General features: G+C 39.7%; 1 protein-coding gene across 3 annotated transcripts in view; it reads left to right on the forward strand.

Annotated features, from left to right (window-relative positions):
* The first annotated feature begins 352 nt into the window (after positions 1-352).
* LOC140199013 (sodium/potassium-transporting ATPase subunit alpha) overlaps positions 353-18,957 on the forward strand; it is a 51,238-nt gene continuing 32,633 nt past the window's right edge. Inside the window, exons 1-2 of one of the 3 annotated variants that reach the window (XM_072260390.1) lie at positions 1,672-1,688; positions 18,147-18,317. In XM_072260390.1, coding sequence (XP_072116491.1) covers positions 18,153-18,317 — 165 coding nt within the window. In that variant the 5' untranslated portion in view covers positions 1,672-1,688; positions 18,147-18,152. Of the gene's footprint in view, positions 491-1,671; positions 1,689-17,105; positions 17,145-18,146; positions 18,318-18,957 lie in introns of those variants that run through there. The other 2 variants (XM_072260389.1, XM_072260391.1) reach the window with 2 other exon arrangements.

Raw genomic sequence — 18,957 nt, forward strand, 5'->3', positions numbered from 1 at the left:
CTTATGTTCTAAAAATGTGAGAGCTCCAACCCGCAGCTTGGTTGGAAGCCACTGGAATAAGTTGAGCTGCAGTTAAGGTTAAATGAACTTTATTGCCTTTAGAAAATCTTGACCCCTTAGTGAAATAACTTTTAACTGTGTTTGCCAACGATACAATCTCACGAAGGTCAACACAGAGACATCACCAAGTCCTCCGCCTCGCCTTGGGCAAGAGACTGAAAGTTGATTGGACAACTCTGTCAGTCAACTTCTATCATGATTGGCAGAGGGGTTGTGGATATCTATTGGTTGTAGCTGGGACGGTGGGCGGAACTATTATGCGTAAAATTATTTAAGAGCTGGCGACCCGCGCTTTCGCCACTTTTCATCCGGTTCCGGTGGCGTTAAAAGTAGTGGGCCACGTGGGGCAGACCGCTTCACCTTCCTATTTAATTTTTTAAAAGTTTTATTTATAGTCTGATCGCACTCCAAAGGAAAAATGGGGAAAGGGGTAAGTGAAGGTGATGTTTGGATGCCGAGGATGGACGGTGTTGGTTCCAACGGCCTTCTGGGACTAGGATGGGGTGCGGGGGGTGGCGGTTGTCGGTGGTGTGAGGGAGAGGCAGAGGGAGGGAAGGTGCAGGCCTTGAAGTCCTGGTGAAGGTGTCGGACAAGTGGAGGGGAGGCAGAGGATTCTTCACTGGAAATTCAGCAGCCTGTTTCCGAGAGCTCATTACCCTGAAAGTTACGTAGAAACAACCATATCTCAAAGGTCAGGGAATTGAATTAAAGTGACCTGAATAGTCTGACAATTACTGGTTCCGGCCCCTTGCGTGATTTTTCGGGGTTCACTAGCGTCCCCTGAAGCTTAAATCGTCACGACAACTTCTCAACTGGGATGTAAGTGGGTTGCCACAACGTGAGTCAGAAGAGATGTGACAATGTGTGCATTTGTTTCCGGATGGAAAAAAAATAGGTATTTGTGCCAAATCCTGGATTTAGTAAAGATGTCTCACTAATGAAATATACAGTGAATAGATTGTTAACATTGATTGAGACACACGGGACAAAATTTTGCTTGTGTGTCTGTGTGTTTCCTGGTTTAAGATTGTGCAGATTTAACTTGGGCAGTACTATTGAAGGAGCGGTTAACTTGGAAAGAATTTCAACGTGTGGGTATGTAAATACACGTGAGTTCTTGCGTAGGTAATTAAAATGATACCGGTGCGACGAATATCTCGGGATCTGAGACACTTGTATCATTAAAGCTGGTGTAACTCGTTACAAGATTGAAAAGCTAGTGTTTATATAGCGCACTTCTCAAATACAGCGTTCTCTAAATATACTCTCAGGCAATTAAATACGTGTGCTATGTCTGACAACTTGAAATCTAATTGTCAATTTGTGCCCAGCAAACTCCCATAAATGATTGTGTTAACTAATACCTAATAAGTAGCTTTTAAGCGGACAGCTAAAATTGCTGTTCTTCAAAAGGTATTTCATTGTGATCTATCCACCAGGGAGGGCAGAAGAAACTTGAGTTTGATACATCAATACAGAGAAACACTAGCAACACTGTAAAGTCTAGCAATGGTATCAGCTTGGAGTTTCCATATGGGAGTTGAACTTGCAATCATTGCCTTTGGCAGAAATGTGACCAATGACCTTAAGGCTTTTTTAAAAAAAGAGGAAACAAATGAAGGATTAAGGTTCGTATCTGGAGGTATAGCATTTTAAAAGCAGAAAAAGTTGTGTTAAGTCTTTATAGAAACTTGCCACTGAACTGAGATTTTGTAAAGAATGCAAAGCCATTGATAGTGCAATAACAATGGGGTTGATAAAAAGGAAACGTTTGCATATTGTGGCAAGAATTAAGAACATAACTTTGAAGTTGTTGATTTATCAGCACCAAGGAGTTTGAATTGGCACTCACTGGAAATAAATTTGCAGGGCCATGGGATACACCAGGGAATGCAACCATTGCACCACATCAGTGAACTCAGTGGGCCAAATGACTATAATGACTGACTCTAAATGCAAAAGGGAAATTAAGTACAACTCATTTTACCTGGAAGCTATTAGAATGTAAAATTTGCTTCAAGAAGAGTGTGAAGAGAAAGTAAAAATTCACTTTAATAAGAAGTGAAGCACTCAAGGAAGCAATCTCTCATGGTTACTGTCTGACAGTATATTTGTTAGTGTAGAAGGCAATTGCAGAGTAAATGAGAATGGGCTTTCTCTCTGCCAAAAGTTTTGATGAGTTTTAATCAATAGACCATTCTAAATTTGGTTCCAACAAATCCAACATTTCTTCTACATTCGTAATAGGTGACACCACTTTTAGTAGTAGAAGCAGCTTGAGTTCCAAATACACACAAATATATCCAAGAGAAATTAAGTGGCAGACTCATCTAAATATAGATTACAAATGAGCAGCGTGCAGAGGGATGCAAGTATTCTTCGTGCATGAATCACAGAAGATTAGCAGGCAGGTGCAGCAGGTTTTGAGAAAGGCAAATAATACATTGATCTTTATTGCAAGGGAGTTGGAGTTGAGAAATGCAGAGGTATATTACAGGTGTATAAGGTGTTGAGGCCACAACTGAACTATTGTTCATAGCTAGGGTCCCCTTATTGAAGAAAGAAATAGAAGTAGTTCAAAAGGGATTCACTGGGCTATTCAGTTAAGTTAGATGGCTAACTTACTGCAAGCAGTGAAAGTATGATCTGTTTTCTTTGGAGTTTAGAAGAATAAAGGGTGATTTTACTGAAACATCCTCAGAGTACAGAGACAATATCTTTTGATAAACTTCCACTAGTAGGAGAGTCTTTAGTTGGGGGGGGGGGGTAGAAGCGTGATTACAATGGAATAGTAAAGTAATTTAAAAGTGATGGCTTGTAAGAACTTATTTTCCTTGAAGGTGGTGACTTACTGGATTTTTTTTATTTTGGGGTTGCTGAATTTTGCATAGACCAGATTGACTGTGATCACATTGAATTATTGGGTTGGCTTGAAGTGCCTGGTGTTTTATTCCTGCTCAGCAGTTTAGTCTGTAGTAAATTTTAGGATCAGGTTTGTTGTTACCAACTTGTAAATTTGCTGTTTGTTGGTAGCAGTACTTAGCCAAACATACAAATTACTGCAAATTACAAAGGTACACCAAAGAGGAATAACGAGGTAGTGAAGACTGTCCAGAAATCTGATGACTCAAGTTGCTAGAGAAGTGCTGTCTTAAAGCATGCTTTGCTTCAAAAATGTTGGAGGGATTCCATTTATTTTCAGTACAATTTTAAGTCTTTCAATTCTAAAATTAAAATTTACTACTGTTTGGATAATATAGTAGCATACCTTTCAAAGGAGTCTTGATTGTACTCTTTATTGAAGTTTTTTTGCAAAGTCACTTTAAAAATAAAGTCAACCTGATTTTTATAGCAGTACACTCTTTAATTGTGGCCAAAAAATTCATATGAAGTGCTTAATTGTGTTTGCAAAGAATGGACCTGTACAACCTCAGTCATTCTGAGTATCTATATAATGGTGCCATTGACTACAGTTTCATGTAGGAGGAATATGGGCTGAAAGATTGAAGAGAAATCTTGTGTATGTTATAAATTTGACATGACTGAGGTGATAAATGTATGTAAGCCTGAATGGAATTTCAGAAGTTTGTTCAAGATTGTGAATTGCAAACTGGTTGACATCTTGCTGTTTAAGGCTGTCATGTTTCTGTGACTCAGCTGAGGAGATGCAAAAAGAAAACTTCTCAGGTAACCTGTAAACTTTAACCTACATATATTTTTATGCTTAAGACTTAAAGCATTCTCAAGATTTAGAGGCTGTCAGAGTATGAAAGGTAAGGAGATGTAGCTGAGTGGAGAAAGTGTAAATATTTGAAATTAGTGGAAATGAAACCACTATAAAATAACAGATTGGGCCAGTCAGTATACACTCAGTGGAATCTTCATTGGCTACAGCAGTGGAACTGGTGTGCTCTTGTGCTGTAGCCCATCCACTTCAAGGTAGGATGTGTTGTGCATCCAGTGATGCTCCTCTGCACATCTCTGTTGTAACTTCCTGTCAGCTTGAACTAGTCTGGCCATTATTCTCTGACCTCTCTCATTAACAAGGCATTTTCGTCCACAGAACTGCAGCTCACTGGATGTTGTTTTTTGTTTATTGCACCATTTTCTAGGGACTGTTCATGAAAATTCTGAGGGTTCAGCAGTTTGAGGTACTTGAACCACTCCATCTGGCACCCACGATCATTCCACAATAAAAGTCACTTAGAAACATAGACATAGAAACATAGAAAATAGGTGCAGGAGTAGGCCATTTGGCCCTTCGAGCCTGCACAGCCATTCAGTATGATCATGGCTGATCATCCAACTCAGAACCCTGTACCTGCCTTCCCTCCATACCCCCTGATCCCTGTAGCCACAAGGGCCATATCTAACTCCTCTTAAATATAGCCAATGAACTGGCCTCAACTGTTTCCTGTGGCAGAGAATTCCACAGATTCACCACTCCGTGTTAAGAAGTTTTTCCTCATCTCGGTCCTAAAAGGCTTTCCTTTTATCCTTAAACTGTGACCCCTCGTTCTGGACTTCCCCAACATCGGGAACAATCTTCCTGCGTCTAGCCTGTCCAATCCCTTTAGGATTTTATACGTTTCAATCAGATCCCCCCTCAATCTTCTAAATTCCAGCAAGTATAAGCCTAGTTGATCCAGTCTTTCTTCATATGAAAGTCCTGCCATCCCAGGAATCAATCTGGTGAATCTTCTTTGTATTCCCTCTGTGGCAAGAATGTCTTTCCTCAGATTAGGGGACAAAAACAGCACACAATACTCCAGATGTGGTCTCACCAAGGCCTTGTACAACTGCAGTAGTACCTCCCTGGTCCTGTACTGAAATCCTCTTGCTATAAATGCCAGCATACCATTTGCCTTTTTCACCGCCTGCTGTACCTGCATGCCCTCTTCCAATGACTGGTGTACAATGACACCCAGGCCTCGTTGCACCTCCCCTTTTCCAGTCGGCTACCATTCAGATAATCTGTTTTCTTGTTCTTGCCACCAAAGTGGATAGCCTCACATTTATCCACTTTAAATTGCATCTGCCATGAATTTGCCCACTCACCTAACCTGTCCAAGTCACCCTGCATCCTCTTGGCATCCTCCTCACAGCTAACACTCCCACCCAGCTTCGTGTCATCCGCAGACTTGGAGATGCTGCATTTAATTCCCTTGTCTAAATCATTAATATATATTGTAGACAACTGGGGTCCCAGCACTGAGCCTTGCGGTACCCCACTAGTCACTGCCTGCCATTCTGAAAAGGTCCCGTTTATTCCCACTCTTTGTTTCCTGTCTGCCAACCAATTTTCTATCCACATCAATACCATACCCCCAATACCGTGTGCTTTAAGTTTGCACACTAATCTCCTGTGTGGGACCTTGTCAAAAGCCTTTTGAAAATTCAAATATACCACATCCACTGGTTCTCCCCTATCCACTCTACTAGTTACATCCTCAAAAAATTCTATAAGATTTGTCAGACATGATTTTCCTTTCACAATTCCATGCTGACTTTGTCCGATGATTTCACCGCTTTCCAAATGTGCTGTAATCACATCTTTGATAACTGACTCTAGCATTTTCCCCACCACAGATGTCAGGCTAACTGGTCTATAATTCCCCAGTTTCCCTCTCCCACCTTTTTTACATTAGCTACCCTCCAATCCTCAGGAACTAATCCAGAATCTAAAGAGTTTTGAAAGATTATCACTAATGCATCCACTATTTCTTGGGCTACTTCCTTAAGCACTCAGGGATGCAGACCATCTGGCCCTGGGGATTTATCTGCCTTTAATCCCTTCAATTTACCTAACACCACTTCCCTACTACCGTGTATTTCCCTCAGTTCCTTCATCTCACTAGACCCTCAGTCCCCTACTATTTCCGGAAGATTATTTATGTCCTCCTTAGTAAGACAGAACCAAAGTAGTTATTCAATTGGCCTTGTTCCCCATGATCAATTCACTTGTTTCTGACTGTAAGGGACCTACATTTGTCTTAACCAATCTTTTTCTTTTCACATATCTATAAAAGCTTTTACAGTCAGTTTTTATGTTCCCTGCCAGCTTTCTCTCATAATCTTTTTTCCCTTTCCTAATTAAGCCCTTTGTCCTCCTCTGCTGGACTCTGAATTTCTCCCAGTCCTCAGTTGTGCTGCTTTTTCTGGCTAATTTGTATGTTTCTTCTTTGGAATGATACTACCCCTAATTTCCCTGGTCAGCCACGGGTGCACTACCTTCCCTGGTTTATTCTTTTACCAAACTGGGATGAACAATTGTAGTTCATCCATGTGATCTTTAAATGCTTGCCATTGCATATCCACTGTCAAACCTTTAAGTATCATTTTCCAGCCTATCTTATTTAATTCACATCTCATACCTTCAAAGTTACCCTTTGTTAAGTTCAGAATCTTTGTTTCTGAATTAGCTATGTCACTCTCCATCTTAAGATTTCCACCATATTACAGTTTACAGTTCTGTTTTGATTTACAATTCCACCATATTACAGATTACAGTTCTGTGTTTTGATTTGCAACCCCATCCTATTACGGTAATTTTTGGATTGCCAATAGTAGAACATAGATCTTTATCTTCTTCAGCCTGTCGGATGATTGCATTTGTTACTTTAATGGCCAGAAGATCTATTTTATTGAACTGGAAGGAGACCAATCCTCCTACTACATTCCAATGGTTTTCCCAAACTATATTATGTTTAAATTTAGAAAAAATTAGGTGATATTTTTGATCCTTCAGTTAAATTTGAAGAGATTTGGAAACCATTTATTCAACATTTTCATATGATGTAATTTGACCTTTCCGAATCCTCCTTATTAACTTAAAATATATAAATAGAGGAACGGAGTTGACAACATTACTGAACATGTTCCATTTAAGATATTGGTCTAGCCTTGTTTTGTTCTGTTTGCTTTTTTGGGCTTAGTATTTTTTTTTTGGGTGGTTTTCTTTGTATTTTTTCTTTTTTCTTTATGATTAATTACATCATGAGTTTGGAAGTCTATTATACCTGTTATCTGAAATCTTTTCTCTATATGTTTATTAACAATAAGACTTCCTATCTCTGTATCAACATTGTTATTTTGTTTATAACTTTGGAAAAATTAATAAAAAGATTTAAAAAGAAAGATTAGTTCTTCCCCATTCTAATTTTGGTCTGGACACAACCGAACTTCTTGACCGTGCTGCCACATACTTGCATTAATGAGCAGGTGTACCTAACTGAGTGGCCAATATTGTAATTTCTTCACCATATCAAATGGACACTGGAATATAGAAATAAGAGAGGGTCACTGCACGCTTTGGATTATTCTTTAAATGATTTTGGTATTGACAGAGATGAAATGTTTCATTCAATTGCCTTGGCTGCTTATTCCTTGATTGCTTTTTTGGTGGGGAAGATATTTGACCCTCTGAGAGGGAAGTGAGGGAAAAGACTGCTGTGCCTTTGATGATTGAGTATTCTCTTACCACAGGATTTGGGCCAGAAGATTGGAGGCTGGCAAATGTCGTCTTTTCCATGAAAAGTGATGGGGATAATCCTGGGAATTGTAGACCAGTGAGTCTTAAATCAGTGGTAGATGAACTATAGGAGAGGATTCTTGGAGACAGGATTTAAAAACATTGGCAAAGCATAGTCTAGGATAGTCAGCATGGCTTTGAGGGGCAGGTCATGCTTCATCAGCATGATTGACTACTTTGAGAAACTGACAAAAGTTAAGGTAGAGTAGTGAGTAATGGTACGTATGATTTTGGTGAGCTGTTTGACAAAGGTCCCTTGTTGGTAGGCTCATTCAGAAAGTCTTGAAGGCAGAGAGTGGTAGATGGAACTGCCTGGAGTTCAGTCACTAGTGGTACTCCTTGGGGGATCTGTTCTGGGACCCCTTCTCTTTGTGATTTTTATAAATAACTTTGATTAGGAAGTGGAAGGGTGGTTTGTTAAGTTTTCAGATGACACAAAGGTTGGTGGTGTTGTGGATGGTATAGGAGGTTGTTGTAGGTTACAACGGGACATTGTCAGGTTGCAGAGCTAGGCTGGGAAATGACAGATGGAGTTCGATCCAGAAAAGTGTGAAGTGATTCACTTTGGAAGATTGAGGTTGAAGGCAGAGCGCAGGGTTAATCGGAGGATTCTTTAGCAGTGTGGATGAACAGGGGAATCTTGGGGTCCACATCCATAGATCCCTCAAAGTCAAAGCACAAGTTGATAGGGTTTTTAAGAAGGCATATGATGTATTGGCCTTCATTAGGGCCTTGAATTCAAGAGTGGCAAGGTAATGTTGCACTTTCAAAAAACAATGATTAGTTCACATGTAGAGTGTTGTGTTCAGTTCTGGTTGCCTCATGTTAAGGATGTGGAAGCTTTAATGAGGGTGCAGAGGAGATTTACTTGAATTTGTTTCCCTTAAGAGGAAAGACCTGAGCAAGCTTGGGCTTTTCTCTTTGGAGCAAAGGAGGAAGAAAGGTGACCCATCACAGCCACGAAAGCTCACTAACACCTCTACTTTCTCAGGAGATTAAACAAATTCAGCATGTTCCTGTTGTCTCTTACCTGTTTTTATTGCTGCACTCTGGGTGCGTAATAGCTTGGTATGGCAACTGCTCTGAAGAATGCTGTGGATGCAGCTCAGCGTATCACAGGAACCAACATTCCCTCCATGGATTCTGTCTATATTTCTCACTGCCTCAGTAAAGCAGCCAGCATATCAAAGACCACACCCATCCTGGACATTCTCCTTTCATCCCCTATTAGGCAAACAACACAGGAACCTGAAAGCATGCATCACCAGTCGCCAGGACAACTTGTTATCCGAGTCTTGGACAGGCCTCTTGATGGGAAGATGGACTTTTGATTTCACTACCTATCTTCTATGATCTTGCATTTTATTGTTTCCCTGCATAGCACTCTTTCAGTTGCGTTTACACTTTTTCTGCATTTTTTTTAACCTTGTTCTGGTTCAATGCACTGTGTAATAAATTGATCTGTATAAACAGTTTGCAAGATGTGACAATAATAAACCAATACCAATATTTGTGAGTGTAAAAGGTGATTAGAGGCATAGAGTGACCAGCCAGAGCCATTTTCAAGATTGGCAATGGGTAATATGAGGGGGAATAATTTTTAAGGTGATTGAAGGAAAGTATTGGAGTGTTGGTAGGTTTTTTACATTGAGAGTGGTAGGTCCATTGACATTTCTAGGGATAGAGGTTGAAGCAGATACATTAGGAGCATTTAAGATACTTGGATACGGATATGAAGGAAAGAAAATGGAGGGCCATGTGGGAGGGAAGGAAGGATCTTGGAGCAGATTAAAACTTTGTCACAACATTGTGGGCTGAAGGGCCCGTACTGTGGTGTACTGTACTATGTTCCATTCAGAACCATTTTTGATTGGGGATCCAGGGAGTGATGAATACTTCAGATTTATAATGTTTACACTAAAAATGCCACCTTTTATTTCTAACTCATTTTAATTTTACCATTATACTTTCTCATTGTGTGTTTTTGCATTGATGCTGTAGCTACATTGTTCTGTTTAAGTACTTAACCTCTTTATTAATTTTAGTGCATTAATTTAATAGTTTGACCTTCAAGGACAGGGTATTCTCACAAAGTTAATGTTCATCAATTTAGTCTTGAAATCTTGATGTCATTTTGATCAGTTTCCTTTGTGACAGTCCAAAATCAATATCTTTGCTGGGATTTCATGTCTTGCATATGCTTCGTATTATTCTTTTGGTGATGGGGGTTGTTCTGATCAATTTCATGATTGATTTTTAGTGATGGGTATGTATAAGTGTCTTTTATACCACCTCCACTGATTTGTTCCCTTTCCCATTCATATCATTCAGTTTGTCTTTTAATAATCCAAATTGGATAACCTTGCCCTTTCCTATATTGAAAGTTTATTTTCCTACTTGGTTTTCTGCCTGTCATATCTTGTTAAATGTACAACTTGTTTGCTTTCTAATGCAGACTTAATGGGGCCTGGTATAGGTTTCATGTAAGTGCCATTTTTCACATCCTGCCAATTGGTGAAAATTGTTAATCCAACTCTTGACTTTCTTTCAAAAATTACTTATAATTTTGTTGAGAATTTCTTGTTTCTACTATTTTCATGAATTTGTACTGTTCTGTGTATTCTTTATATTTCTACTATAAAGTATGAATTTATCAGCAACACACCTCAAAGTTGCTGGTGAATGCAGCAGGCCAGACAGCATCTCTAGGAAGAGGTACAGTCGACGTTTCGGGCCGAGACCCTTTGTCAGGACTAACTGAAGGAAGACCTAGTAAGAGATTTGGGAGGGGGAGATCCAAAATGATAGGAGAAGACAGGAGGGGGAGGGATGGAGCCAAGAGCTGGACAGCTGATTGGCAAAGGGGATATGAGAGGATCATGAGACAGGAGGTCCGGGGAGAAAGACAAAGTGGGGGGGGGAACCTAGAGGATGGGCAAGGTGTACAGTCAGAGGGACAGAGGGAGAAAAAGGAGAGTGAGAGAAAGAATGTGTGTATAAAAATAAATAACGGATGGGGTACAAGGGGGAGGTGGGGCATTAGCGGAAGTTAGAGAAGTCGATGTTCATGCTGGCCTGCTGCGTTCACCATGTCGACTGTACCTCTTCCTAGAGATGCTGTCTGACCTGCTGTGTTCACCAGAAACTTTGAGGTGTGTTGCTTGAATTTCCAGCATCTGCAGAATTCCTGTTGTTTATGAATTTATCAGCATCCTTTAGCTGCATGTTGAAAGTACTGAGAGCATTTGTGTGCTACCTGCCATATTATCACTTGCTTAGACATTTGAGTTTGGAATCTGGTCAACCAAGTTGAAGTTTAATTGTCACTTGACCATACACGTGTATACCACTACGTTTCCCCTGCTAAAGTAGAGTGTTCCTATGAAAGCTTTCGTAAGCCAAAATGGCATAAAGTGAAGAAGCAATTACCATTAATTTATATGGGAAAATTTTTTGAGCGTTCCTGGACCCAAAAAATAACCTACCAAATCATAACAAATAGCACATAAAACCTAAAGTAACACTAACATGGTAAAAGCAGGAATAATGTGATAAATACACAGCCTATATAAAGTAGTAATAATGTATGTACAGTGTAGTTTCACTTATCAGAATTGGGAAGATTTAGCCAACATCGATTTGTAGAAAAAAATCTGCAAGTACATGCCTGCGCACACACCTGCCTGCGCAAGGCTTCACAGTCATGGTAGTCTTTCTCAGGGTAAACCCAAGTTTAAAACGGGCGCCTTTTTTCGTAAAAGCGAAAATCCTCTTCGGATTTCTTTCAGTTAGCGAAAACAGGTACTAATGTAGGTCTTTTGTAAAAGCGAAGTGGCGTAAAGCGTACTTTCATAAGGTGGGGAACTCCTGTAACTCAGTGTTCCTCTGGGACCAGGGTGCAAAACACGGTACAAGTAGTTATGGCACATGCAGTCACAAAGTCCGAGTGGCATGGCCTGAAACTTGGGGATATTGCCTTTGAGCCTTGTTCCTGCAAGTACAAGCATAGAGCAGTTCCTCATCTCCCACAGCTGAAGGCAATCCAGCTTTTCTTCCAGGGAACAAGTACGAGAGAGCAGCACCAACAGGAGAAGGAGAGCCAGTATGCAGGGGCTAGCACCCAACCCAACACTGATTCCAGCACACTCTGCACCTCAGGCACCTCCTGCTCTGGGTGGCTGTAAAACGTGGCATTGCAGCATGGGGGCCAGGTCCTCAGGCTTGGATTCCAGTAAGCCTGCCGCACCTGTGTTCTCTTCTAATGCATTTTAAGGAAGTATCTGACCATCCTCTAACATAGTATTTTGGTCAGTAAAATCTAAGGTTCATTGAATGGAAGGACTGTGATAGTTTGGATAAAAGTAATAATCAAAAGGACAAAACAAGCAAATCAGCAAAGTGGTTCTTTTTCAATGTGGAGGATTGTGATTAGAAACATAGAAAATCCTACAGTCAAGGCCCTGTGCCAAATGTGTACTTACTTTAGAAATTGCCTAGGGTTATCCATAGCCCTCTATTTTTTTAAGCTCCATGTACCTATCCAGGAGTCTCTCAGAAGACCGTATTGTACCCACCTCCACCACAGTTGCCGGCAGCCCATTTCACGCACTCACCACACTGTGTGTAAAAACAACAACTTACCCTTGACATCCAAGCACCTTAAAACTGTGCCCCCTCGTTTTAGCTATTTCAACCCTGGGAAAAAGCCTCTGACTATCCACACAATCAATGCCTCTCATCATCTTAGAGAATGGTTACTGGCATTCCCCAAGTATCAGTGCCAGGGCATAACTTGAGTGATATTTTACTGTATTCAAACAGATGTTGGTGAATTTTAAAATGTTTATCAAACTTGATGGGATGGCAGACGTAGAGCACGATGACTCTTTGCTGCAGGCATAAATCTTAAGAGCATACAAGAACGGAGGGGACTAGGGATTTGTATGCATGGACCTGTGAACATAGCAAGGCATATTGATAGAATAATTTTCAAAGAATATATTTTGATTAATATATATTGCACTTTTAAAGTTCTGGTTAAGTCACAAGTGGAGTAGGACACTCATTTCTGATCACTACAAGACATCTGTAGAGGAAGTTTACCAGAATAAATGATGGGCTTTGGCTGCAAAATTTGAAGCTGGATTTAGCTATGTTCTCCCTAAAGCAAAAGATGAGGAAAGTTTTGATAGAGATGTACAAGATCTTGACAAGACTATGGTAAGCTGTTCCCAGTGACTGGTACAAAAATTACTGGAAAAGATATGGTGATAAGAGGTTATGGGAAGTTTCAGAAATAAACACTAAAGCAGTGTGAAAAATGAAATTCTTCGCATAAGGCTGGTGGAGATGGGGCATTGGTATTTGAAAGGAAATCCATTTTCAGAACTGTGTGGATAGAGCAGAACTGGACTGGCTCAGTGGAGAGCTAGCTTTCGACTATGAGTTGTAATCATTGTTTCTGTGCATTTCTGGAGGGTAATTCTAAAAATATCCTGACAACACTGGGAAGAATCATTCAGGATGATCAAGAGCATACTTTTGGGAGATGTTGAAAAATATTTGTTAATTCTTGCAATGATAAATGTACTTTCACTTAAATTGTGGTTTATACATAAGGCACAGGGAAGCGTACAGCTTTTTTTCTGGGCAACTTTTAGTAATTGTGATAAAAGGTATATTTGGTTACTAAATCCTTTTTAAAATCTTAATGTGTGGTATATTCTTTACAGCGTGCGAAATAGGGTGTGTGATACTGAAATTAATTCCTCTTTGGTACCTTTATTCAAGAGTATTTAGACCTTGAAAACTACGTTGCTTCAATGATCTGTATAGAACTATGGCTGCTAAATATTTTTGATAAAATCTGCACATTCTAGGGAGGGAATGTTACTTACCTCTGCTTTTAAGATTTTTGTTGAGATTTAGATACTTTCTACCTTGAGGGTACTAGCTTAAAAAATGTTCATGATAATGTGGGTAGGATAGTCAAAAGTGGGTTTGCTGTGAATTTGCTTGTGATGAAAGAAAATAATAACTTGAATTCTTACACTACCAACCACAGGGTTGTTCCATTCCTGCAGGAACTGGATTTTGTTGCTTCATACTTAATCCTTCACAATTGGATATTTGTGAGATTAATTTTAATGAGGCTTACCCAGGGAGTAAGTGATAGAATATAAAACTTCATAGTCATGGACTTGCCAAATTAGAGCTACAGCTAAAGCTGATTGTAACCTTGTACTGACCTGGGGTTTATTGAGTTGTTTCCTTCTGGTCTATTCAGAATTTGACTGGATATGATGCTAACAAGTCTGAGTTAGACAATGGGGGAAGAAATCAGAAGCCATTTACAAACATTCTATTGATAGGCTCATTATTTTTATTCATTAAAGCAGCCAAAATCTTCAAGGGAAAGTGTGTGTTCGGTGTTACCTTTATTTTACAAATGCACCACAGGCTGTGCTTGGCTAACGTCTCAGTGATATTTTAGAAACTAAAAGCAAAATAGATGCTGGAGGTGGGGGTGGGGAAGGTACAGAAAATTCTAGAAATGTTCAACAGGTCAGAGCACCTAAAGAGGACCAGATTTTCAGGTCAAAGATGAAAGGTCTGATTAAGTCTATCCAGCCCTAATAATTCTTTTTCCCAGATGCATTGTGACTGTTTCCAACTTTTGTTTTTATTCCAATTTGAGGCCTTGTTTGCTCTAATAATGTAAAGCTATTTCCTTGTGGCTAAAGCTAAATCATATTACAATTTGCAACTTACTGACACATTGGACTAGTTTACTCATTAATTTGCTTTTGCTTTTAAAGTTTAAAAAAAAATTATTGTTTTTATCTGACAATGCATAATTCCTTTTGTCTGGATTTGCCATTTTAAGGAAAAAATCAGAACATTTAAGAATTTGAATTCTTTCTCTTACACTCTGATGCCAATCAAATTTCTTTTCAGGTAGTTTCATTGAATTTAACTCCTGGAGCAACTTGGGTTCAAGCCATAGGGTGGAGCGTGTAATGAACAGGAACAAGTCCATGCAGTGTAAACAATTCAGAGCAGGGTTGACACTGATTAGCCCAGTGCTGCTTTGAATCCATTAACAACGACAGGGCTGTCTTGAGGCCAATAGTAAAGGGTTATTTCTAAACTTAGCGCAAGTCGGTAAATGGGTAGGATGAGGTTAGTTTAACTTTCGTCTTTCTTTTCAAATCTTTTTATTACTCAAAAATATCACGAGTACATCAAAGTAAACAACACTTACAATATCTCAAGGAAAAAAAACATTTTAAAGATTGAAAAATTTTGGTGATAATAAAAAAGTTTAACTTTTGAATGTCATTTAGTTTTGAAGCTTTTCCCATGTTTGGATATTGTGGATTTTAAGAAATTTCTTAACAATCTCTTTGTATTTAACACTAATGTTTAAAATAATTAACAAGCTACAGTCCTTAATTGGAACATACCAGACAAAAATAAGCTGTAGAAGAGATGAGAAGTAGTAATCAGGCATTTGAAATATGAAATGTTAGCTTGAGGGGAAAAGCTCAACGTTTTGAGGAAAAAACTGTAGAACTTGGGGCTTGGAGTGTTAAAAGACATAGAGGAATACATATTGAACCAGATTTGGAGGAGTTCTGATGAGATTTTGAGACTTTAGGTTGCAGAGATGCACGGCAAAGGACAGGAAAGAGTTTAAAACTGACTGGGGGTAGGAGTTGGAGAGTGGAGATGCAAAGTAGGTCATCAAATACAGGCTGGTGTACTTCGTTTACAGATGAGTGTAGGTCAGGAAAGCACTTGAAGAGTTGAGTCTGAAGTTGACCAAAGCATGGATGAGAGTTTGAGTATGTGGGTGGAAACCAGTAATGAGACTGAGAGTAACGTGTTCCCAATTTCATGGAGATATTATAGAGCTACAGTCTTGGTGCTAGGTCAGAACATTTATCTTATAAATCATATAGCTATTTATGTTGATGGATGGCAAGCAAATATATTTGTAGGATGCCTGTTCCTAGTTTAGCTATTGTGGATATGTTCACATTTTGGATGAGATGAATTTGGTGTCTACTAGTGGCTCTTGTTAGATGCACAAAATCATAGATAATCAGAATCAGATTTAATATTGCAGGCATATGTCATGGAATTTGTTAAGCGGCAGCAGTACATTACAAAACATAATAAAAACTGTACAGTTTAAAGCTAAATTAGTACAAAAAGAGGGGAAAATGGAGTGAGCTTGTGTCCTTGAGTTCAATATCCATTCTGAAATCTGATGGCTAAGTCAAGAAGCTATATCTGAATTGTTGAGTGTGTGCCTTTAGGCTCCTGTACCTCCTTCCCGATGGTAGCAATAAGAGGTCATGTCCTGGGCGAGTGGGGTCCTGAAATGTTGAATGCTGCCTTTGAGGCATTGCTCCTTGAAGATGCACCCCAGCATCCAGGACTAGACTTGGGTGAACAGGAATGGGTGACAAAGCCTTGGGAATGCAGAAATTGACAAGAATTTGGAGCTTCAGTAGTGAAGAGATTTGAGATGTTAGGCTTGTTTTTCTTGTGAAATAAATTTAAAAAGAAACAATCATTCAATAACAAAGTTTTTGTGGTAAGTTAGGACAACTATTTAATGGGGGGGGGGAGGGTGGAGGAGGGTCAATATCGAAAGGTCACATTGGTGATGGCCTAAAGAACCAGATGGAAGAAGTAGCTTTATGTATTTAACTAGAGCTGTAACCTGACACTGTGTTTAAGAAAAATAATAATTTTACTTTAATTATGTGCATATAGTTAGCATGTAAGGTATTTACTGGGTTTTTCATAGAAACACAGGAAACCTACAGCACAATATAGGCCTTTCGGCCCACAAAGCCGTGCCAAACATGTCTTTAACTTAAAAATTACCTAGGGTTACCCAGAACCTTCTATTTTTCTGAGCTCTTGTACCTGTCCAGGAGTCTCTTAAAAGACCCTATCATATCCACCTCCACCACTGTCACCGGCAGCCCACTCCACACACTGACCACTCTTTGTGTTTTAAAAAAAAACAACAACTTACCCCTGACATCTCCTCTGTACCTACTTCCAAGCACCTTAAAACTGTGCCCTCTTGTGCTAGCCACTTCAGCCCTGGGGAAAAAACCTCTGACTACCCACATGATCAATACCCCTCGTCATCTTATACACCTCCGTCAGGTCATCTCTCATCCTTCATCCACCTTTCATTAGTGGCTCCTTGGCCATTTCACTATTTTGATGTTTGTTTGATAGGGGAATTAAGAGCAGCTGCCATGCTGTGTTTGAAGTAGCATGTGGTCAAACTGGAGAAGAAAAATGAATTCCCTTTCTTCAAGGGCATTAATGAACCTGATGTGACTCTTTAGTTAATCTCAGTTGTGATGGTAATTATGGGTGTTAAATGGAGCACGGAGTAATGAAGTGGTGCAATGACAGTTGTTGACCGGAATGATTAGGTGCTGAGGTAAGGTACCAGAAGACAACTCGTGTCCATACTACATAACAAGAATTTTTTATGGCTTTGGATCAGAAAAGGCAGGTAATAAGAAGTAATCTGATACAGATGCAGAGTAAATTTTTAACATTTTCCTAAATGTCTCAAAATGCTTCATATTCACTCAATTACTTGTGCATTATACTTACACTGAATAAGTGTGGCTTTTCAATATTGTAAAATTATATTCAAAGTAATGGTCTTTTGGTAGAGTGCTGAATGTACTTCCACAAGTGTAGTACAGTCGGCCCTCCTTATCAGCGAGGGATTGGTTCCAGGACCCCTCGCGGATACCAAAAAACACGGATGCTCAAGTACCTTATTCAACCTGTCTCAATGTGGTGGATCTTAGGACCCAGCAGAACCCCGGACCTTATTTAACCTGTCTCAGTGTGGTGGGCATTAGGACCGGCGGCGGAGCTCTGAATGCGCAGTGTTTCTGTTTATGAAAATAATCATGATTGCGATTTAAAATAAAGTGGAAGTAATAAAGCAATCAGAAAGAAGTGAAACGCCATCGGTCATTGGAAAAGCATTAGGCTACAGTCGCTCAATGATTGAAACAATTTTAAAGGATAAAATGAGAAAGGCCCTGCCCGATTAAAGCAACAATTATTATGCAGCAACGCAGTGGTTTAATTATTGGATTTTGGGTTTTTGATCTTCCACATCAACCTGGCAGGGATGGACAGTGCACTCGGGAGCAATCTGTCACTGGATTGAACTCGGGAACGATCTGTTACTGGATCGACCTTGGGAACTTTTGTTCCCGAGCCAGGCGCTGATACATACATTTCTTAAGTGTTTTATATGCATAGAAAGGTAAAATATATGCTATATACTAAGACAAACATTTGACTACTGACGCTAAATAATACCAGATGTACCTGTTCCGACTTAGTAAGAGAACTTCCGGTTTTTTTTCGATCCCGATCCACGATAACCTACACACATCCTCCCGTATACTTTAAATCATCTCTAGATTACTTATAATACCTAATACAATGTAAATGCTATGTAAAATAGTTGTTATACTGTATTGTTTAGGGAATAATGACAAGAAAAAAAAAGTCTGTACATGTTCGAACAACAAGTGCTGGAAGAGCACTTCCAGGTTTTCTCGATTCGCGGTTGGTTGAATTCGTGCATGCGGAACTCGCAGATAAGGAGGGCCGACTGTATACACATGCACAAAGTCTACAGGAGATGCAGAGTGATGTACGTGGTATTTGATGATAACTTGCATAAAATTCTACTTTGTTCATTTGGGCTACAAGTGAAATGAGCTTGGATTGTAAACAGATTTTAACAAGAGAGCTGATTCGACATATAAAGCAGGCATTCCCAACCTTTTTTAATGCCATGGTCCCTTGCCATCACTGAGGGTTTGTGGGCCCCAGGTTGGGAACCTCTGATCTAAAGGGTCTGAGCATATCTGGGTACCTGCTGAAAAGTTTGAGGAATCCGCTTTCAGAGATATCTGCCCACATACTTGCTGCTTCAGGGACCACTCTGCTCCTTTTCCTAAATTGGCATGTTCGTTCAGATGTGCAGTTCCATTATTGTGTGGTATCAAAACAAGGTCCTTTGCTGATTCAAAGATTCATTTATTATCAAAATGTTCTCCGTATAGCCCCGAGACTAAAGAAGAAAAGAACAGCATGATCAACCCCCAAATCCTCACTCGCCACACAAAAAAGTAAACAAAAATGGAATAAGTATGTCTGCCCCCAAAATCCCCCACCCCCCCCATACAAAAAAAGATAAAGATTGGGGGGGGGGGAACAGTTTTTAATTTTAACACTTGGGGGCAGGGGGGTGTCTTTAGTCCAAGTCCATATCCAAAATGTAGAAAATC

Source organism: Mobula birostris, chromosome 6 (assembly GCF_030028105.1).
Source record: "Mobula birostris isolate sMobBir1 chromosome 6, sMobBir1.hap1, whole genome shotgun sequence".
NCBI lineage: Eukaryota > Metazoa > Chordata > Chondrichthyes > Myliobatiformes > Myliobatidae > Mobula > Mobula birostris.